The sequence below is a fragment of the Pogona vitticeps genome, chromosome 5 (genome assembly GCF_051106095.1).
Source record: "Pogona vitticeps strain Pit_001003342236 chromosome 5, PviZW2.1, whole genome shotgun sequence".
In the NCBI taxonomy this organism is placed as follows: Eukaryota; Metazoa; Chordata; class Lepidosauria; order Squamata; family Agamidae; genus Pogona; species Pogona vitticeps.
The window spans coordinates 16,373,752-16,397,285 of NC_135787.1; the positions used below are offsets into that span (position 1 = coordinate 16,373,752).

The 23,534-nt window shown below is 39.9% G+C and overlaps 1 protein-coding gene across 3 annotated transcripts in view; it reads left to right on the plus strand.

Moving 5' to 3' along the window:
* Positions 1–18,339, plus strand: part of CCSER1 (coiled-coil serine rich protein 1) — an 833,168-nt gene extending 814,829 nt beyond the window's left edge. For 2 of the 3 annotated variants that reach the window (XM_073001955.2, XM_073001958.2), the window contains one exon: positions 3,434–18,339. In XM_073001955.2, the coding sequence (XP_072858056.2) occupies positions 3,434–3,919 (486 nt within the window). In that variant the 3' untranslated portion in view covers positions 3,920–18,339. The remainder of the gene's footprint in view (positions 1–3,433) is intronic. The other variant, XR_013545785.1, reaches the window with a different exon arrangement.
* Positions 18,340–23,534: the final 5,195 nt, after the last annotated feature.

A 23,534-nucleotide genomic window follows, 5' to 3' on the forward strand; every position in this document is an offset into this window, starting at 1 on the left:
CTGGCCAGGATTTCTGGGAGTTGTAGTCCAAGAACATCTGGGGACCCAAGATTGGGAACCATTGCTTTAAGGGGTACAGAAGTAATTCTGTCATGTTTTTGGCACCTGTACCTCTTTTAGATGGGGGGGGTGAAGGCAGTTTGAAAGTGAGAAATGATCAGAAGTTTGTTTCAGCATTGAAACAAGCCTTCCCCCAAGAACCTAAAACAGAGTAGGAAGGAAGCAAATTTCTTCCTACCTGGGGCTGAGAAAATTTAGGGAAATTTGACTGTGGAAAAAAACAAAATTTTGGCAGATTCCTGTATCAGACCCAGTGCTTTGAATGCTTGCCTCTTAGATGGCTCTCTGTATTCAACTATGTTTGTTGAGCTGGAATTCGGACAGTGTTGTACTTTGTGTGTCATAGAGGGCTTATGAAAATGGGAACTAATTTGGTTTCAATTCATTTTTAAGGAAAAATTTGAAATTTTGATATATATTTTTAAATGGAAAAACTTCAAACTTTAAAAATTTCAATGAGGGAAAACATGAAATTGACAGGTCTCTTTCCTTACTGCACTTAGACTGACAAATTGTGCTTCACTATTTCTCTGGTGTCCTTCCTAGTTTTTATTTAGTAAGCCATAACACGTTGCCTTACTCTCTTCTTTCTCTGTCTTTATTGTGAGGAATAGTTTTCCCATTCAGTGCTAGGGCCCAAATAATAATTCTAGTTTTAGAAGAGGTAGCCGAGTTAGTCTATGCAAGTGAATCAGACAAAAAACAAAAGAAAAATAAAAACTGTGAAGGATCTTTTGTGGATTTTGCACACTGCTGCAAATGATGTATATTCTCTGTATTTCCAGATTTTTTTGGTTACATATATCCATAAGTTAACTGACATAAAGGAATGAATAATGGCTTTCATGAACATCTGAGCTTGGACGAGTCACTTTGGGTGCTGTGTATGTATTAATGCAATATGGTCACTTGAACTTGTGATCCAAAAATGGAACTTTTCCTAGCTGTAAGAAAAACTTTTTCAAACAATCTAAAAGACAACAGACAGCTGTTATAGCTGGTTCTTGCACATAAACTGTAACTTCAGGACTCTAACATGTCTCTGTGTAGGCATCCTTCAGTCTCGAAAGACTATGGTATCGTGCTCTGTATGGAGGACTTGGAACAGCGTCTAGTGTGGCTGAGGAGGCCAATTCGAGAGTGACAATCCCTTCCACACTGGAGACAAATCCAATCTGTCCCCTGTCCAGCTCCCTGGTTTTGCTTCCTTTGTGACTTCCTCTTTGCCTCAGCCTGCTGGACAAGGGTCTCTTCAAATTGGGAGAGGCCGTGATGTACTGCCTGCCTCCAGGCTGAACGATCAGATGTCAGAGTTTCCCATCTGTTGAGGTCTATTCCTAAGGCCTTCAGATCCCGCTTGCAGATGTCCTTGTATCGCAGCTGTGGTCTCCCTCTGGGGCGATTTCCCTGCACTAATTCTCCATATAGGAGATCCTTTGGAATCCGACCATCAGCCATTCTCACAACGTGCCCAAGCCAGCGTAGACATCGCTGTTTCAGTAATGTATGCATGCTGAAAATTCCAGCTCGTTCTAGGACTACTCTATTTGGAACTCTGTCCTGCCAGGTGATACCAAAAATCCGTCGTAGGCAACGCATATGGAAGGTGTTCAGCTTCCTCTCCTGCCGGGCACAAAGTGTCCAGGACTCGCTGCAGTACAGGAGTGTGCTCAGGACACAGGCTCTAGCTACTGAATAAAGAAGGAAACAGAACAATGTGCTAATTGCATACCTTTTAAAGAATTCTTTGAACATTTGCATGGCCTGTGTCTGGGGAATGAACGATATTTCTATCTCTGTCGCGTCTCTTTTCCTTTCAGCCTTTCATGCATGCATATTTTACGAGATTAACATGAATAGAGTTTGGAGTTGCCTATATGAGAAACTGCTGCTGCTTATCATGATGTGTCTTTAAAACAGAAGGGGAATTTTCACTGCTTGATACATTTTTTGTTTAATTTCCAGCTTCTGAAAGAAGGCTTTGCAATGTGCCTTCTCTTGGGAATATATACTTGCAGGGAATTGCCAGGGAATGGTAAGGCTTTCTAGTACGAGCAACTCAAACATGTGAAAGGGAAAGATGGAACAAACTAGGGCAACATGGGTGTCAGGAGATATGATGCTCCAGTGAGACAAGAAAAGGCTTCTGAGATGTAAATCATCATTTGTCTCATTACTTCCTACCAAACAAAAAAGCACGCTGTTTCCTCTTTACCTGCAAGACAGTAAATTTTGTTTTATTATCAGAGTTGTATATGTGCCAAAGGAATTTTGGCACATATGCCAAAGGAATTTTGGCACATATGCCAAAGGAATTTTGGCACATTGCAAAAATTTCGCTGTTGCCTTCTTGCATGGACTATTCAAGTAGGAGCATTGGCCATTTGCTAATGAGCAGCCATCCTCATGTTCATGTGTTTACTGTTTGTGTTACTTGGCTTCACAGAGACAAATGATACTGGTTGATTTTGTACTGAGCAAAGAACATTGGGGGAGGGGGAATCCCACTTGGTTTCTCACTTTCACCCTGGAAGGGAGAACTCTTGTGGAGGCCAAAGAACCTTCATCCAGGTATTTTACCTTGTCAAGATGGCCTGTCTTGGTCAAGAAGCAAGACAACGGCATGATTTCTTCACATATCTATCAGTCTCCTAGGGGCATGGTAGTAGAAAAAGGAACATGAGCTGAGTTACTTCTACCAACAGATGGCCATGACAGTCTTCATTTAATGTAGTGGTGCCTGTTACCCTCCAGATGTTTTGGACGACAACTCTCAGGAGGCCCAACCAGCATGGCCAATAATAAAGGATGGTGGGAGTTGAGAACCAAAAACATCAGGACAGTACCAGCTGGCCTGTTTCTGAGTTAGAGGAGGCATGCATTACTTTGAGCCAGGAAAGGTAAGTATACTTATAATTCTAGGAGATTAATGTGGATTTTTAATATGCTTCTGTAGTGGCAAGTTACTTTCAGTGAATCCTTGAACGTGGGAATAATTGTCTATTCTACAATTCTACATACAAAATGTATTACTGTCATGAATGCATTCTAAATCTGTAAAGATCCAGGTGGTTAGTAAAATCTTTTGGTTAATTTTCCAATTTCTGGAAAAAAATTTCCAGTTATTTCATGGAATCTTGTACTTGAAATTATTCCTTCCCCCTCCCCCTTTGAGAAGAGTCTTTGCCTAAGGATTTCTTTCAACGTCGGATAATTTGTCACTGTTTTAATCAAGCATCAGTGAAAATGTCGAGCGTGGCTGCAAGAAGACGACATTACTAGAAACACTTTGCATGCTTCAAGCTGCTTTACTGTCGGTATGTTCCGTATGTAGAATTTCATCTCCTCCCTTTTCTGTTTTCTTTGCCCTCAGGCTACATTGCTAAACAAAATGGTGAGCCAAACTCTCAACATAAAGGACAGAAAGTCAGCCCTTACACCCACCGAGGACCATTTTAGACATCCGCCGGGCAACCAGGCAACCTCCTATGAAAGCAAAAGCTGCCAGCTGTCAAATGTGTACCTCAGCAACCTCCTGAAAGAGAAAGAAATAGTGGAAGTTATCAAGCACACAAGAGACACTTATGAAAGCCTCGCGTCCGAAGTCAACCAGAATGGCTTAGCAGGAGAAACACAAGGTGTGTTGAAACCATCAGCCAAAGCTGAAAATGGGCCTGTTTTTTCTGGGGCTCTGAAAGATCAAACTTCTATCCCTCGGCAACATTCTACATTCATAGGAAGGCTGGGGCAGCCTCCAAGAGGACCGATCTCTTTACATATGTACAGCAGGAAAAACGTTTTTCTTCACCACAACCTTCACACATCTGAGCTCCAGACTTTGGGCCAGCAAGATGGGTAAATGGTATTGGCACATATTTATTGCAGACAGAACTGTCTGGTTGGTTTCAAGGACCACCGGGCTTGTTTCTAACTGACTCAAGTTTTCATCAGCTGCTACCTACCATTTTTTAAAAAAAGTTTATTCTTGTTGTCAATCAACTCAAAACTGTCCCTGTAAATTATGGAGGAGGGAGGGAAAGGGGAGTGATGGGGAAAGCTAGCATGTTTACTTAAATGGGTAGTTGAAGTGTCTTGTGGAATTCAACTGGGTGTGAAGTCCTTAAGTTAGTGAAGTCAAGAAGAAAGCTTCTTTGGCTTCATAGTGAACAGATGGGACCATCTTGATAGAATCTCCAAGGAAGGCCGGAAATGCTATTTCTCCCCTCCTGGCGTCAATCAATTACCTAAGATTTCTGAAGATGATATCAAATAACATTCTGTTCTTTTAATAATGTTACTGTGAAAGTAGATATAAGGAATGAATAGAGGGTTAGTTTAAGACTCCCAAATAGATATCAATTGGAGCAAGAGAATTGCAAATGATCTTTGGGGTTTTTCTATCCAAGTCCTGTTTCATTTTTTTATTTGATGAAATTTCTTACTATATTCTCAAAGGCTTTCATGGACGGGATTCAATGGTTGTTCTAGATTTTCGGGCTGTTTGGCTGTTTTCTGAAGGTTTTTCTTCCTAACGTTTCACCAGTCTCTGTGGTTGGCATCTTCAAAGATGCCAGTCACAGAGACTAGTGAAACGTTAGGAAGAAAAACCTTCAGAACATAGCGAAACAGCCTGAAAAACCTGCAACAACAAAATTTCTTACTCTTTAATCCCACCCTGCCTGCAGTTTTTTTATGCTGGACTAGTTTGTACAAAAGACAATGGGAAGCGGAAGACTACAAAAATAAAATTCTGCTAGACCAAGTGCATCTAATCCAAAATTATGTTTCCAACATAAATGACCCAGTTGCTTCTAGGCTTTCAACAGGCAGGGCATAAAGGAATGCTGTTCTTGTGGTGTTTCTCACTGGCATCTGCTATTGTGAGGAAATATATTGGTCCCAATATATTAACAGTCAATTTATTGAGCAACGCTAATGGCTGGTATTATTTTTGATTTATTATGAAGGCATGTTGGCTTGGGAGGATCATAACATGTTTCATAACATGTGGAGAGCTTGGTAATCTTGAGGATAATGGGAGCTGTTGTCCCACAATAGACCATCTCTCCTCTAAGAGAACTCTACTGCACCATTCGCTGTATGAAGTCAAGCTTCTGATAGTATTTTGCAAAGAATGGAATGAGAATGGAAGGAATCATTCTTTTTGACAGCCCACTCCCTTGTGTACTGATATCCAGCTTCATTGTATTCTCTTAATTAAACAATCTTTTAGGCAGAACTGCTACCACCATCACCATGTAATGTATTGTCAGTCAGATTCTTCTTATAGTTAGTCATGCCATGACTAATCAGCAGAAACTTTGAAAGCAAAATTACTAGGTGAGTCTTAGGCACCTAAGGCCTAGAAAGGAGCGACCAAGGTGGAGTGCACTGGTGGAATTCTTAAGCACAATATCTTGTGGCATTGCATTATTCTGGGATTGATGGAACCTACAGAGAGATGTGCCCACATCACAGCAACCTGTGTTGCTAAGTCCATGCAGCAGTAAATGGAAACTGGAATAACCAGTGCCAAATTTAAGAATATAGTGGACCTCTAAAACTGCATTTCATGCTGAAGAACCAAAGTATTGTAAACTACAGCACTCCCAATCATATTGCTAGTCTCAAGTAAAGTAGGTCCATTGAATCTGCTGTTGAGTGGTGAGTCCAGTTGTATGTAAATCCCATTGATCCAACAGGACTGCTCAGATTGGGTCTAGCAATAGCATTCTTCTGATCAATGTGTCATAGGGAAGCCTAGTGTTGTTGTGTTAAGTAATTATCTAGATTCAGAGCGGTGCAACTGATGGTAAAGGAATCTGAAATCATTCTGCAGGAACATGTCATGTCTTCATTAGGGTTTGTAAAAACATAGTTTAGTTATGGTGAATAATGTGCAATATATAATAATAAGCTATATTGTGGTAAATTATCAACCCAGTTTTGAAGGACTGCTCTTGACAGAGGAGCAAGCTTAAATTTCCAGATGCACCTTGTCAGCAAGTTGGAGTTACTAGAAACAAAAAAATACACAAAGATCATACCTAGGGTATTAAGGCTGATGGGGCTTCTGCTACAGTCTCTGTATTTGTCTCTTTTTCCACTGAATCAGCAAATGACATTTTCTCATGTCTTAGAAGTTGGGAAAGTGGGCTGAATCCACCTCAGCCTTTTGCTCTGACCCCTTGTCAGGTGTCGGCTTGTGATTTCACCACCCTACTCCGAGTGAGTGAATTTGAATATACTAATGCAACATATAATTCAAATCAGAAGTCTCCTGGTATGAGCAGATTTGCAAGTTGCCAAAAACATTAATTTCAGAAAATTTATATGACTGCCATATTATTGTGCACCTCATTTGCAAGTGAATCTTCTTTATTTTGGAAAGAAAGCTAAAATGAATACTCAAAGCAACAAGCTATACCTTGGAATAAGGTTCTTCGAACAAAACTCCTTTCTTTAATATAAACATCTGATCAAATATTTTTTTAAAAAATACCGCATAGTAGAATTCACTTAATGTATATGGATAGCAAATCGGTCCGTTTTGCTTCCTCCCATATGCCAATTCTGGGATACTCTGCTTAAAAATGAAATAAAGTCCTCACCCATTCCTAGAGATGGGTAAATCCATTAGTTTTGTTTTGTCCCACTTTCAGATTTTGAGGATAATGACAAACTCTGATGAAAAAAGAAACAATAAAGTGGATCCACTCTATTGACCTATTTTTCTTATCTCATAACTTTTTTTGCAAATGCTGTTCATAAAACAAATATAGCAGACTAGTTTAAATAATTGTTGCCAGTGTATAGAATTCATTGGCCCATATTTAGCTTGATGGCGAACTGTCTAATCCTGTGTATTTTTAATAGAAGGTAAGTCCTATTGTATTCAATGGGGCTTATCCCTTAGTATGTTTAGGACTGCAGCCTTTAACTGCAATTGTAAACACAGCATGAGTGAGATTCCATATTTCACTTAATACGCACAACTTCCTGCTTGTTTTTCTTCAGTTAATTACAGCCACTGTGGGGTTCGTTGATAGGATTGCAGCATTCAAGAATGGTTGATTTCCTTCTTTCCAAGCTTTCTGCTCTCTCTCCCCCCATGAAGCAATAAGATTTAGTTAAAACTTGAGAAGTGTGCTTTCTTTGGATCAGTTTATAAATACAGATAGAATCAAAGGTATACAGTATATGCATTTCCATGGTGATTTTGGGGCTGAACAAAGAAGCCGGATGCATTCACAGAGGAGATGGCACCTTCAGTCCCTTGTGTTAAATCCAGGTTCGGGCACATTAAATTTGAAAATAGAAAGGATGCAATGTGATTATAAACAGAGAATGGAAATATGCTGCAAAGAAGAAAAGAACTTAGAAAAGAACTTTCTTTGCTGCAAAGGCATTGACTAAATCAATTGAGAAATCCAATAAATAATCATTAAAGTCTACACTGTGGCAGCAACACCACTAATTTTAGATCGAGAATGAAAGGTAGTGGGAGAGAATGGATGGAAGGCAACTTGCATTGCTCTTTCACTTGGTTTACTCGCATATTGCTATAATCCTATCAGAAACCTTTCTATCTTGCCTGCACCTCAAGTTACACTCCTCCTCACCCACTCCCACAACTCTATGGCCTAATGTATTGCACCATCTTCTCTGACCTGGCCTTGCTATTTGTATTTTCCCATTCCCAAGGTTAGCTATTCTCAAGAGATCAAGAAGCCCATAAATACTGGCATAGAGCTGGACAAGACTGGGTTGAAATCTATTTGGAAGGGCACAGAGTAGGGTAGACATCACTCTGGTCATGCTGTGGGGCCAGTGCATAACTTTTGTTAAAATACTTCATGCTGCCAGATGCCCCTGTGCCTGTATGATTTTTTCCCCCAAGAAACTTTTGAAATGTAATGGCATGTGGGAACTGAGAATGCAGCAGTCATACTGCTATACGGTTGCACAAGGAGGAGAAGGGTCAGGGTGTGGACCTCGGCTAGCATGAAGTTTGCTTAATAACCATGAGCCAGTCACACACTCTTAGCCTAATTATCTCCCCAGGTAAGAGATGAAATGTGGCAATCTTCAATCTTCGTGCATCTTCCTTTGGCTTCTTCTTCTTCTTCTTTTTTTTGGAAAATAAGTTTAATAATGAGGAAGCAAAATGACAAGTGCAACTTAAATAATGTGAGGTCGTTGTTGTTGTTGTTAAAATTTGCCCACCCTGATAAGAAATTCTGGGCTGTTTTTTATATACAAGCCAGCATTATCTTATGCTGCTCCTATGCTGACATAAAAGAACCAAGCCAGCATATAAATTTGCTGTTGGCGATATTCAGCCAGCGTATACTTTTAAGGTATACTATCAGTAGCCTGATTTCGGTGTTCAGATTGCTGCTTTCATCACCTACCAACAAAAGAATGGATTGAAAAAGATACTTTAGCACTGTTCATTTTGGATTGCCAGCCCGGTTTATGAGAAGAGTTGCTGCCTGCAGCCCTATTTCAGGGCTGCCGATTTGTGATTATCATTCCATAATCAAAGCAGTTTTTTCTGGGATTCAGATGTGCTGTTCTGTATAAAGACACCTCTTCCATTTTATACATATATAATGCTTGTTTCGTGCTTCGGCAGCCATGGTTTGGATTACCTTTTGTAACTGGAAAGAAATCTGATGTAAAAAAAATTTAAATTCTACTAATTTTTTTGGAAGCGTTTCTTTTTTAACAGCTAAACACTTTGGAAAACTTACTGGACCTTAGAACAATTAAAACAAGGGGTATTTGCTAAGCATATCCATGTACAGCTGTTTTGTATCAGTATTTACAACGTTGTTTCAGCATTTCTTGTACTATTGACAGATGACTCTTCCATACAGAAGGGAGGAAGCCACATAGAATTGTATAGTAAAGATACTCTGAAACAGGGGTACTTTGTGACTTCCTCTTGTATACAATGCAGTTCATAAAACAATCATATGCAGATAATACTTTTGATGTGGATTCATTTATACTAAAAGAACTCTAGTTTTCTATGAAAATTGATTTATACATCTTTCCAAGACTGTACATAGGAAACCTTCTGACATCATCCAAGGGGAAAGAGCTTCTCATTTTTGCAGACATGTCTCTGTTCTTCCTTTCGTCTCTTCCTTCCTGAATGTATCTATAAAACAAAACCTTAACTCTTGTAAAACTTCTATGGCAAATTGCTTCTTCCAGCACTGCTGTTGTCAAATGTGACTGCCACATCACAGTGGCAGTATAATTGATGCCTTAAGGAGAATGAAATCCTTCACTGAGAAGGAAAAGTTTCTGTTGCAATCAGACACCTACATTTGGGGAGAAAAAGTCTAGTTTGGAGATGTGCTTTAAAATAGTCATCATGCATAAGAAAAGCTGCTTGCTATAAAGGTACATCATCACAGTCATAATGAGGGCTATACTGTAAAGTTGAAGGCACAAGCAATAATGCCATGTTAGAAAGGCTTGTAGGAACCCATAGTTTTCCATACTGCTGAACTAAGTTGTAGGAACCCATAGTTTTCCATACTGCTGAACACAGTTCAGAAGTGGTTGTGAAGATGTTTCTTTGGAAGGTTCTTCATGGTGACCAACATAAATCCCACTGATTACTTCTAATTTCTGTTAAAGTCTGCCCACTGAAATGTGTATGTATTCACAGGCTCACAGAAAGCTCAGCCCATAAATGGTGTATTTGTACCAGCTACTGCAACACAACTATATACCTATGCAACATCTTCCAAATTCCCCAGTTGTGGAGGGACTCACGTGTGGCAGAGCACATGTTTTGTACACAGGTGAAGGCAGGTTCAGTTCCCCCATCTTTCCAGGTAGAGGTTGGAAAGAGTATGAAACCCTGGAGACCTGGAACTGAGTTGACAATAGGGTCCTGGATGTTCTGGATCAATAGAAGACAGCTTTGTATGTTCCTAATGTCATGATATCTGTGCCAGAACCACTACTCAGAACGCTAACTCTGCCATGAAAATATTTTACACTGGGAGGCAAAATGGTGGAAAGATCAAGAGATACATTTTTATTTTCGAAAGGAAAGCCACATTCTTAAACTTCTGCCATTCAATATCCCAAGGCAGCTACACTTCACTTTCTAAAATCCTCCCCTCCATGTGTTTACAAAGCACTATGCCATTACTGTTTTGTTGTCACAGGTGATTCATCTTTATTTTAGCCTGTGAGTTTTTAATTTCCATGGAATCTTTGTTTTCATAAAACAAATAAAGGTAGCCTTCTAAAGCTGAGGGCCAGAACCAGCTTTGAGCCTCTGAAAGTAGTAAACGAACAAATAAATAAATCATTCAAATTTGTTTTCTCATTGCCTTAAGTTGTTGCAAAGCCCTTTTTGCATTTTGACTAGAATTACAATCCCCAAGTTCTTTTTAGTTTCTGCTTTGATATAAAGAGTTTCCCACAAGGATATGGCATCAAAATAATGAGTCTAGTGCAGGAGACTGGATGAAGCTAGTTATTACCACTATGGCCCTATTATTAGCAGCCCTTAAGATCCATGTGCTTTGTTAAATGCTTTGCTTTCTTATCAGTGGATATAAACTACCAAATTTTAATCACATGAGAAGGAGAGAAGAGCCATGCCTGCCCTCCTCCATCATGCCCTCATTTCTTAACTACACCACTTTCCATGCATTGGACAGAAATGGTGGGAAGCAAGAAATCTGGCCAGCATGGCTACCCATTCCACTTAGAACCCTAGCCATGCAGGATTGTAATCCTCCAAGGAATTTCCCTAGGTTTCACATTTTTGAGATACCTTGTGTTGCTGAGCGGCATGAACGAAATGGAAGAGATGTGGCAAATGAATGCCTGCTTAGGACTTGTAGGTGTAGTTCAGCTTCCAGTTACGGATGGCTCTTTTCTCAGGTTCAGCAGGCCAGACTGTTGGATAATACTGGCCAAAATCCTATTGCTTAGTGTAGTAAATCACATTAGAGTAGGTCTGTTGAATCAATGGGGATTTGGCGAGTCAACTCCTCCACAACTCCTCTGTTGGTTCAAATGGCCCTACTGGAATGGCGACTTCCCTGTGCTAAAGGAAGTTGCAGTTAAATCCCAATACTTTTGCTTCCTACAAAGTCTTTGACCCAAGTCTTAAATCAAACTCTAGACCAACATGAAAAGTTTAAATATGTGCATACCTGTGTGTTCATCCATGTGTAGCTGCATGTATTCATCTTCACCCCTAGGAATCCCATTGCCCAAGCAAGGGTTTACAACCTGACCCCAAGTTCTGGGTGCCCGCTTTGATCATGAGCCACTTCTGTATGCATCTTTTCTTCCGCTTACTCCCACTCTGTCTCCTGAGACTGCTCTTCTCTCTGCTTTTACTGTCACACTGTTTCCTGAGACTGCTGTCATACCAAAACATACAAATTATTGATGTGTACAAATAAATTACATTGATCATGAATAACTGAAAGGGTTTCACCTGTCTGCAGGGCTCTTTATTTGTATTTATTTATTTTTGAGCTATTTCAAGAAAGTCACTTCTGGCCATTCTGAGTAGGGAATTCTGGGACATATGTATAAAAAAGGAACTTTTCCAAGCTCTGCCTGCCCTAGAGGCATCTGCTGTTAAACTTATTTTTTAAATTAAATTCAAGAGAGAATAATACAGAAACACAGGAAGTTTCTGCCTTCCGCCGAGTCAAAACTATTTGTTTATCTGGCTGTGTATTGCCTAGTGAAGCTGGCAGTGGTTCTCAGAGGTCTCAAGGCAGAAGGTTTTTTCACATCACCTTCTACCTGACCCTTTTAACTGGAGATGCCAGAGACTGAGCCAGTGGCATTTGGTATGCAAAGCATGTGCTCTTCGGCTCAAAGACAGTCCCTCCCCATAGAAAAGGTTATTTTTAAAAAAAAGAATCCCATGACCTAAATGCATGAGCTATGGTGCAAATAAATACTTAGAATGGTGTATAATGGCTGTTTCAGCACTGCAGCATCATGACCTATCACCTCCTAGAGTAGCAAAGCACATAATTGGGCAGATGATTTCTTAATTATTATGCAGATTGGGCAGATTAGTGTTTAACTATCATGAAGGCTAACAATTTACCTCTCACCAGTGGAAGGATCAGTAGAGTTTCCCATCTAGTTGAGGACCATTTGCTGTTAAGGGGCAGATTTTATCTGCATCATCACGAATGGAAAGTCATTTCCATATAAATGGCCCAGATTACAGTACACTGTTCAAAAACTGCATCAGCTACCTTTCCTATTAAGACTATATTCTGTGGAGATGACTAATTGGTTTATACACCTCTCCTGTGCATACTTATTTAGAACCAAGTCCCACTGGGCTCTGTACTCATTACCCTAGCTAAATGTCTCTATATAGGCTCGCATCCCTAAGATTCTTATAGTTTATCATGAAGGCCTTACATTGGGTTCGGTCACCCCCTTACTCTCACCCTTTTCCATGAAAATTAGATTTAAAGCAGAAGGGCTGAAGTGTCATCTAATGTGCCACCTTCTAAGCTGCACCACTGCAAAGAAAAGGGACAAGATCAGATGTCTGAATGTTTGTCCGTCATAAAACGCTCTCTGCGTGTGCCAAATTAGCACATCTGAGCTGAAAAGAAAACAAAGACCAACAAAGAACATTCTTTTTGATAGTCTTGTTTTGCAGTGTGCAGATGGGGGAGGTTTCATAGATTTTTATCTCCTAGAACAAGTGCACCCTGTGAGGTTTATGCTGCTCTGTCTTTCCTCGCATGCCAAAACATTGAAAAATACCAAAGATCAGTGTTTATACAGCACTGTTACGACAGATGTGAGCACAAAATGTCTAATTGCTTTCTGTCTTTTGCAGTGGAGTATAAAATCGGTTGCTTTAACGAGATGTGTGTTCTTGGTGTCTCTGAGGATTTAAATTACATGTTCAAAATTGTGGCAATAGGTGTGAAAAAGATAATGTGGAAATAGCAGTCGGAGGAAGAATAAGGGGCTTCGTTGCACATGCATTGCTAATTTGTCAGATTTTGTTTTCTGTCCCATCAACAACTTTGAATAATCCCCTGCTCTTTTCATGCTTATTATCTCATTACAATAGCAACGGCACATCTTGCTTCTTGTCCTTATTCCTCTTCTCTTATCCATGATGTTATTTAGGTCGCAAAAATTAAAATTAAAAATTATTTTAAAAAATAGAAATACAAATGGGTAGGTGCTGTCATTTATTTTATTTATGTAAAATATTTTTACCCTGCCTTTTTCCTTAAAAAAAGGCTGAAGGTGGCTTGCACTGTTAAAAGACAGCATTTAAAAGCTAAAAACAGCAAGTAGCTAATTTTAAAAGAATCAAACAGATTCCATGCTTAAAAATGGTAAAAGAAAAATAAATAAAAGACAAAAAACAGATTCAAAGCAACAAGGCTTTGAATCCCTCAGCCAGTCACTAAAGGAAAGCCTGCCTGAGAGAAAGATCTTTGTCTGCTTGTGGAAGGACAGCAAAGATGGGGCCAGTCTGGCCTCCAGTGGGAGGGAGTCCCAGAGTCTGGAAGCAGCGACAGAGAAGGCCCTCTCCCACATCTTGAATAGATGCAACTATAACAGTGATGGGACTGAAAGAAATTCCTCTCCTGATGATCCTAACATCCAGGCAGACTTGTAGAGGAAGATATGGTTTCTGAGATAGCTTGGACCCTAGCTATTTAGAGCTTCATAGGTTAGATAAAGTACTTTGAACTGTGCCTGAAAATGGATCAGCAGCCAGTGGAGCTACTGTAATAGGAGCGTTATGTGATCCCTGTAACCAGCCCCTGTTAGCAATCTGGTTGCAGCTTTTTGGACCTGTTGGTTTAATGACATTTCCAGTGTCATTAAACCAAGAAACAAGAGGAAACATCCAACCCCAAATAAGTGAGCAACAGATGTTTTGCAGAAGCCTGATGGAAGGGATAAGAATGACGGATTGGCAGTTTGTTCTTCCTTTTGACAGTAGCAGCATAAAGTTGCTCTCAGTCATATGCAATTAAGCAGAATTTATAAGACATCGTGTTCTAGTGAGTCCCCCCCCCCCCCGCTTTCTAAATTGCAAAAGAACACCGTAACTTAAAAATAGGTCGTTTCTCTATTAGTGGATGGAATTGCTCTTTTTTTTGAGGGGACAGCCCATCTCAATTGCTCCGGGAAATTAAAAAAAACCCAGGGGGCAAAAAGAGGTGTCCCCCCAAAGAAGTTATCTTCAAGGGGGCATGGATAAGATTTAGCTCTGGGTAGAAGACAGAAGGAATTATTCTAGCTCGAGCTAAAGCATCCTCTGTTTCTTTCTGCTGCATCTAACACTTTTGTATATTTTCTTTCAGGACCAAAGTGCATGAGTTGTGGGGAAGTAGTGATTCAGTACTTACTTTAGGTCACTGCACTGTGGAGTAGAGGAAATTACTAGGGGAAATAGAACTGGGAACGGGTTAAATATCCACTTTATTTGGTCCCTTCCTAGACCAGTTTGGAGCACTCGTCAAGAGCTGGAGATTACACTTAAGCCCTGTTCAGCAGGAATGGGGACGCGAATCGCAGGACTCACTGTCAAGTTGGACTTAAGTTGTATCAATGACTTGACTTGGACTAAACTTTTTTTTTCTTCAGTAACTTGGACTCAACTTATGACTAAGAGCTCACTCGCCCTTCCCTCTTTTTTTCAGAGGAAAGAGCTTGTTTTTAATAGAAACTCAGACTTGGGACTTGGGACTCAGGACTCGGTATCAAAGACTCGGACCTGGGACTTGGAGCCAAAGACTTGCCAACGTCCCTGTCATTCAGGTGTTAACATCTGAATCCAGGTAGGGCCTGAAGTGTGGTAGTGATGTGGAGATACACAGAGATGCTGGCTCCACATTCCACACACCCCATCACATCCAGGAGTCACTGAGATCTTCATGTGAGGAACTTGAAGATTGGAAGCAGAGATTGTAAAGATGTTTTGCTAAAGATATCTAGAATGCTTAAATGTTCAGGACCCTTAGAGGCCCATCAGACATGGAACCCCTGAACTAAACTTGTAGTCTCCTCCTCAGAACATCACGTTCTTTACCACCCTTTCAGCTATCTGCATGGTTTCAGGCATCATGCAAGAATAGGGCTTTCATTTTGCCTCAAACACAGAACATACATTTACTTTTTTTTCTCTTATAGTGTGCAACACAGCTTGGTGAAATGCGGTATCTTTTGTTGTTTTCCTGTTGCCCCCACCTTACTCCAAAGAAATTTAAAATAAATTGCTGGGGCAACTCATGCTGACCAGGCATCATTGGCAGTGTCATGGAAATGCTAAATGCAAAAATAGCACTGTGTCTTACAATAGCTTAAAAAAAAAAAAAGAAAGAAAGAAATTTAACTGCCACAGCCAGTGGCCATGCTGGCTGGGAAGTGGTAGATACTGTAGTAAAAATGTTAATATTTCTAAATTCTACAACTCTTCTAATGAATTAAGGCAGAAAAAAAAAACATGTTTTCCACTGCATCTGATTTACCACACTTTAATACAGCTTTCATTATAAACAGATGAAAGTGATATGTGGGGAGTTCTATCCTGCCATCAAGGATTTTATACAACTTTTAAACTAAAGATCCATCAGACATCTTAAACCACATTTAAAAAATGACACAGCAATAGCTCCTGTAGTTTTAGTTAGAACTGGAATGCTAAATCTGTTTGAGGTCTGTGTCAGCCTCACATGAATCTAATAAAGACCACCTGATTTCCACAGTCTGTGATTGTTGATTGCTATTATTTGAGGAAAAAAGCATCAACATTTGCATTTATTGTGGTACATCATTTCCCTAATAAACATGTTTAATATCCAGGACCCTGGAAAATTAGGGTTCAGGGATGTGCAGAGAACTTCTAGGCCTATAAGAAGTGCTCTTATTTTAGACATTACTTTTCATGTAAGTAAAACACAGGTGGGATGTTCTCTTTCTTACATGCTTAGTTAACTCTTATTTAGAACTTCTGAACAGGGCTTGAGAATTAATGAAGTATTCAAAGTGATTTGGTGAGTGTACAATAAGCCTGTGATGAGAAGGCCGAAAGACAACATTTCATTATGTGACATATAGACAAATATACCAGATCTGCTTTTGAGGTTTTTTTTTTTCTATGAAGGGGGCTAGAATCAAGGTATAATTAATATTTTTCTGGATTCTTGCCCACCCACCACATTCACTCTAGGTTTATTTTGATTCAACCTGTCCTTTGTCTTAATGTACACTTATGATACATCTAAACAGGACGATCCACCTCAAACAGAAATCCAACCATCTGCAGACAAATGTGGTTGAGTAATACTTGTAAAGTTTATAACCCATATATTGTTGGATTTTCAAAGCGCAGAACAGAGGTTGATCAATGGCCATGGCTATTTGGGGTGGGGTGGGGTGCCTGAAGGCATTACTAACATGCTACTGGGCACCTCCCCAAATAATGATTTCTGCAACTCCCAGTCTGCATGCAGGAACAAAACAATAGCATATGTGACTATTTTAAAGAAGGCAAAAGTGAAATTGCATTCCAGTTGTTTAAATTGCCACATTGTAACATACTTTCAAAAGTTTCAGACTATAAAAATTGTGTTATTCATTCAAAGCTGTCTTGGAAGTAAACTTTTAAAACAAAAGAAAAGCTTGCAAAATTTCCACCACCACCCTATGTGCTTCTGATTTGCATTTGAGGTGCAATAGGATAGGACCCAGAGTTAGAATATGGCCTTTTCAGTTAACCAATTTAAAGGCAGCAGAAATTCCATTCTTGACATCTATTGATCATCATGTACTGGGCAATATAGTCGCTTCAGTCTGATTGTTCTGTACTAGCATATGAACAAGGTAGGTTTGTTTGTTCGTTTGTTTATATAGTGGCCATTTAGCACATCAATAATCCAGACAAAAAAAATACACAACAAAAATCAACACAAATTATGCAGGTATTATAAATATCAGGCTATCCCACACATAAACAGCAACCCAAGACAGGTGGCAAAACAATTTCAAAAACATACTGCAATACTACAATATTCCTCTAGTTGGACAGAAACTGCCCAAAACCTTTCCTGAATAGCTGTGTTTTAAATACCTTATATATTCTACAGGAGCTCTTCTACAGGAGCTATATATATATAGCTCCTGTAGAAGAGCACTCCGTAGAGAAGGTGTCACTGATGAGAAAGCCTGATATATGGTGACTGTTTTCTGGGCTTCTCTAGGTATCAACACCTACAGGTGTGAGGTCTGTGAGGACTGGGGCAGACAGGCAGCCCAACTTGGCAGAAGATATTTAGACAAATGATGAGGTATGGAACTGTTTATAGCTTTATATGTTAGAACCAAGACATTGAACCTGGCATGGAAGCGGACTGGTAACGAGTACAGGCGAACCAGAATTGGGATAATGTAGTCAAACTTCCTCACACCAGCAACCAATCCGGCTGCTGCATGATGGACTCCCTTAAGGTTCTGTACCAGCTTCAAGGGAAGCCCCACAAATTGCAGTTGTCAATTATTGAGACTATCAGTGCATGAACTAATTCTGCTAGGGACCTGTCATCTAGGTAGAGATGCAGCTGAGTGATTCTCCTAAGCTGTTAAAAGGCAGAACGCACCACAACGGAGACCTCTGTTTCCAGGGTCAGTGCTGGGTCTAGAATGCACAGTTCTATGAATAGCAAGTGCTACTTTTCAGTTCAGTGGAGAATCATCTTGGGAATGAAGAACATCCGGACTTGCTCCTTCTAATGACATGCTTGAGAATACCCAGTTGTATAGGGGCTCCACATCCCTAGAAATGTGAAGTAATGCAATGCTATTTGAAAGGTTTTGGTAACATTGCTTTAATACTCATTTTCTACATCTGAAGAGCCATTGTATTATAGGAATTGTTTAAAACTTTTAAGTAAGTTTATAAAACTCTGATCATTGATTCTTTTATACAATTCTTTCATGGACAATTTAGTTATGATTATTAACAGTTGGCATGATGCTGTAAATGATTATCTGTCAATTTATTCTATTCATGGTAGGTTTGAGGGGAAGAAAACAAAGATGCTATATTTGGATGTTCCAAACAACATTTCTGTTATGATAATACCCTATTGTCAAGCAAAGCTCAACAATGTTCATGTATCAAAGGGATGTTCCTGTTTTATTCTAAATGGCTTTAATTTATTTTTTATTTTTTCCTCCCAAAGGAAATGTGTTTAATAAAAACTCTGTACCACTTTTGTGTCGCTGTTCTTTTTTCAAATTTCTATTTCTTTTAATTGCTAACACGTGCATTCAGTGAGTTGAAAGGGACAGTATCCCAATGGTGTTTTGTTTGACAGGATTGTCTGAGAATCAAATCACGTTACCAGAAATGTGCATTTCCTGCTATTATAATGTATTCTTTCCAGGCACACAGTTCTTTCAAAACTCTGTGCCTCAGCAAACAGACTTGCCAGTAAAGCCTGTGTTTACCTCCTGATAATCAATTAGAAAGTAAAAGCATATGTGGAGAGGCATGTTCGTGCCAGGATCAACTGGAAGTCTTTATCTCTCAGGGTTCCATAACTGAGGTTTCCAGAAGAGCCTGGACTTTTTTTTTTTGGCCCTTGAGCTACCAAACTTCCTTCGACCTTAGGGTTCCTTGTTCCATTATAGTCTTACCTGAAATTCCAATGTCTGGGGCAGTGGGGAACCCTACTTTGGTTTAAATGCTGCTTTGGTTGCCTTGCTTCACTTTGGTTCCCCTTGGAAATGGACAAATATCCCCAACTGGCTTTGAAATCTGAATAAATTCTGTAAGCAAATGCCTACTCTCTGCATTTTTGAGACGGACGGACGGACGGACGGACGGACGGACGGACGGACGGACGGACGGACGGACGGACGGACGGACGGACGGACGGACAGACAGACAGACAGACAGACAGACAGACAGACAGACAGACAGACAGACAGACAGATAGATAGATAGATAGATAGATAGATAGATAGATAGATAGATAGATAGATAGATAGATAGATAGATGATAGATTTTGTCTCTATATTTAGTCTGTATTAATAAAGTGGGCTAGAATCTTAACTTCTCTGATCTCACTGGTAGACAGTGTCTAGTAATGTGATAATTTATTAATTCAAATTTTAAAGATACTTAGGAGGTTTGGGACATGGTGGTGCTGTGGGTTAAACTGCAGAAGCCTCTGTGCTGCAAGGTCAGAAGACAAGCAGTCATAAGATCGAATCCATGCAACGGAGTGAGCTCCCGTTCCTTGTCCCAGCTCCCGCCAACCTAGCAGCTTGAAAGCATGTGAAAATGTGAGTAGATAAATAAGTACCAGCTTGGTGGGAAGTTAATACCGTTCCATGTCTAGTCGCGCTGGCCACATGACTGCAGAAACTGTCTTCGGACAAACGCTGGCTCTACGGCTTGGAAACGGGGATGAGCACCGCCCCCCTAGAGTCAGACATGACTGGACTAAATGTCAAGGGGAACCTTTACCTTTACCTAGGAGGTTTGTGAGGGGGTTGAGTTTTATTTGTTGCTTGCCTTTTTCCCCTATTAAACTTCATAGCAAGGTTAAGACTTTAATTTGTCTTTCAAACCCCAAATTCTCTGCCCCCCCCCCACTATAAACAACCATTGGTTCATTTACCAGTGTTTTCCATGTTTTAAGTGTCCAGTCTGTTGAGTGTTGCAAAATGAACCTGCAGTTATTTGTAAGTGTGAAAATCAGAGCCCACTCAGAAAAGAAGGCTTTTAACCTATTGTTATGGTTTCTGATTTAGTTCCCTGTTAAATTCTGCTCACTTGAAATTTCAGTAGTGCTGTAAATGATGATGAATTTTGAATTTCGTATAGTTTGCTCAATGTTGGGCAGAAAAAAACAACCTCATTCCGTTTGCCACCTCGTATCAATACGTGAGGAAAGAGGGGCATGTGTGTGAGGTGTTTATGTGTGGCCATTGTTTATCCTTCCCCATTCAGTGCATTACATCTTCAGATTCTTAGGTCACCTCCCTGTAATCGAGCCTTAAGTTTTCTTGTATTGAGAGAGTGGCATTGTAGGAAGCTGTATGAAGAAACTGCAGACGGGAGGTTGGAGAGAGAGGCAGAAACAAGCATCGGATAAATCCAGCCTCATCTCCCATTTACTGCTTCTCTCCCAATCCCTTGTTCTGATATAGACATGCTAGCTGACCAACATGACACTGGGAATGTCATTTCTCTGGTGCTCTCCTGGGTGATGGTGGTGAATTTGCTTTCTCCTTCCACCACATTTAGGAGGGCGGAGCAATCACAGGACACAACCTAAGGGCGCTCCCTCACCAGTGTATGCTTTGTACAATGTTGCATATTTAAGAAAGCCTCAGATTTTTTTAGGATATGGCTTTGTGATGCTTGAGACCACCACATCTAATTAGCAAGTTCTACACACTTTCTTACCCAGATTCACTTGTTTACTGTAAAGTGTGTCTCTGGCTCACTTAAATCATTGTTATCCATTCCTGGGTTTCCCCAATGATGCTCATTTGACATGGATTTCAAGCAGTGAATATGGATTTGGTGTAACAAAGCGAAGGCCAATGGATCTTCCTTCGGAGAAACTCGTGTTTGCAATGGAGATTTCCCAAACAGCTTTCTAGCATGCAGAATATTGTCCCTATGAAAAATAGCAGCAATTTCAAACTTTAAAAGGCATCCATGGCTTTGCTCAATATTTGTTTTAAAAACCCTCTCTAAAAATGCTCCCCAAAAAAGTAGACCTCATCACAGCAGTACTCTCTGACCTATGGACAACCATGAGAACCTCTACGGCTATCCAGTCATTACTCACAGAGACAGAGTCAGCATGCTGTAAGAGAAGATGCAGTCTCCTTTTTCCATCATTGCTTTCTCCATGCAGAGACTCACTAAAACCATGATTTGCTGAGGTCCATGTTCAGATGTAGGGTCCATATATCACTTTTCACATGCAGAATGGGATAATGGAGAAGGGAGCAGTGAGGTGTTCCTAAGCATAGTGGATTTATCTATGAGAATGACAACTGAATAGTTCTTATCCAGTGTGTACAATTGTATGTATGGAGGCTTATCTCCAGTTGTTCCAATGAACACAGAAAGCAAGACGGAATCATTCCCAGGCATATTTCATGTATGCACTTTTTATGGGACCCAAACTGAAAGGAAAGTATATAGCTATAACCCCACCAAACATTTCTACTAACTAGATATGCCATTTAATTTTGGGGTTATTTTGTGAAATGCACCTGACTACTGGAAATATCTGCAGAGAACTTTTAACCCAAGGAACATACGATAGTGAGCTAGATGGACTACCAAAATATGGGAGGGGAGAGGTGTACATGTGCTTAGAAAAGTTATTTGAATATCTCTCACTAGAGGACTCTGGAAGTTATAATGTAAAAAAAGTTATTTTCCAACCTCTGGTGTGTGAGGGAGACTATGTATGGGTGTTACTCATTTATAGTTTAGCTATAATATCTCATTTATAGCTGAGATATAAAGTATAATATATATAGAGTTCTTCTTTTCCCCAGGTCCCATGCTGTACAGTCATTCATTATTATGTCATTTAACGAGAGGTATAAAATGTAATATTACTCTGCTGAACTTGCCTCAGCAAGTGGGTGTTGTTATTCTGAAGAGCTATATAATCACGTTCCATTTCTTCTTTTAGCAACAGTAGGACACTTCTTGTGTCTTCTTCCCACACCTTCATGCAATTGTTCTTTCCAGTGACAGGTAATTTTAACTTTTTTTCTTTCTTTTTTGTTAAAGTTCATACTGTCCCTCTTTCCAACCGACCTGAACTAAAAGTCACCAAAGTAGACTGCTGCTGATTCTCATGGGTGTGTATGCACACTGGCTTGGTGTGTGTGCACACATCCTGGGGAATCGCAGTGGAAGTACTTTGTTTATCAGGGAAAAATAGGTTGAAAGTTGTGATTTGGCTTGTGCTGAACAACAGGATTTCAGCCAGAGTGTTGTAACAGGTGGGATTTAGATCAATTCTGCCCTAAGTAAGTAGCTTTTCTTTAACAGAATAGTTGATGTTTGTATATCCATTCAAATAGGGTGCACAGATGTTAACAATGAAGAAACTGACATGCTTAAGTATTTTGTATCCTGTGGTTCAATCATTAATCCAAATGGAGAATGTGGCCAATTTCATAAAGTATAACAATGTATTATTGGAGACCAAGGTCAAGATCACCCACATTATTGTATTCCAAGTTACTATGTACAGAGTTAAACAGTGAAGAAAACTGGCAGAAAAAAGAGATTAATTTGAAAGATGGTGCTGGAGAACAGCTTTGTGGATACCATAGATTGAGAGAAAAACAAATAGGTGTTCCCTAGATCAAATCAAGCCCAAACTATCACTAGAAACAAAAATGATGAAACCAAGGCTGTTGCACTTTGGATATACAGTGGTGCCTTGCTAGACAATGATAATCCATTCCACTGAAATCACTGTTTAGCGAAATCATTGTCTAGCGAAAAGCATTTCCCCATTGGATTACATTGAAACCTGTTTAATGCGTTCCAATGGGGAAGAATCGTCGTTATCTAGCGAAGATCAGCCATAGGAAAGCTGCTTTGCGAACCGCCGATCAGCTGTTTAAATCACTGTCTTGTGAAGCTTAGGTCCCGAAAACACCTGTTTTGCGACTGCGGAGGGAGCTGTCAAAATCATCGTCTAACGAAAATCAGTTTGCGAAGCAGGGACCAAACATTGTCCAGCGAAATACCCCCATAGGAATCACTGTTTTGCGAATTGCTATAGCAATCGCAAACAGTCAATGTCTAACGAAAAAACTGTCATGTGGGGTAACTGTCTAGTGAAGCACCACTGTATCCTGAGAAAACTGACTGAATAAGGCAATAATGCAAGGAAAAATGGAAGGAAATAGAAAAAGATGACTAAGTATGGTATGGATTAATTTAACAAAGAGTTTACAATTGCTGAGCAGAGCTGTTGAAGACAGGACTTTATGGAAATAATTCATTCACAGGGACACTATGAGCTGGAGGCAAGATGGTGGCACATAACAGCAACAAAAGAAAGTCAAATATTAAAGCGCAATTATTTACATGTTTACTTCATCAAATCACCACATATCTTTCCGTCACTGGAAGGGGTTCAGTGAACATCATCTTAATATTTTTATGTAATTTCCTGCAAAGCTTTTAAAAAGTTATTCCAGGCTTTTATATTTCCCACCCTTGGGGACCTTGTTAGATTCCTTCAGCAAAAAACAACTAGATAGAATGGGTGTTTTAAGACTTAAACTTAGCTGTCCATAACCACCAAGGGCTGGAGATAATGGAAGATGCTGTTACCTGGTCAGTGGTAAGAGATGACTATGTTTTCCTTGAAGGCCTAATTTGTGAACTGAATTTTGGAGA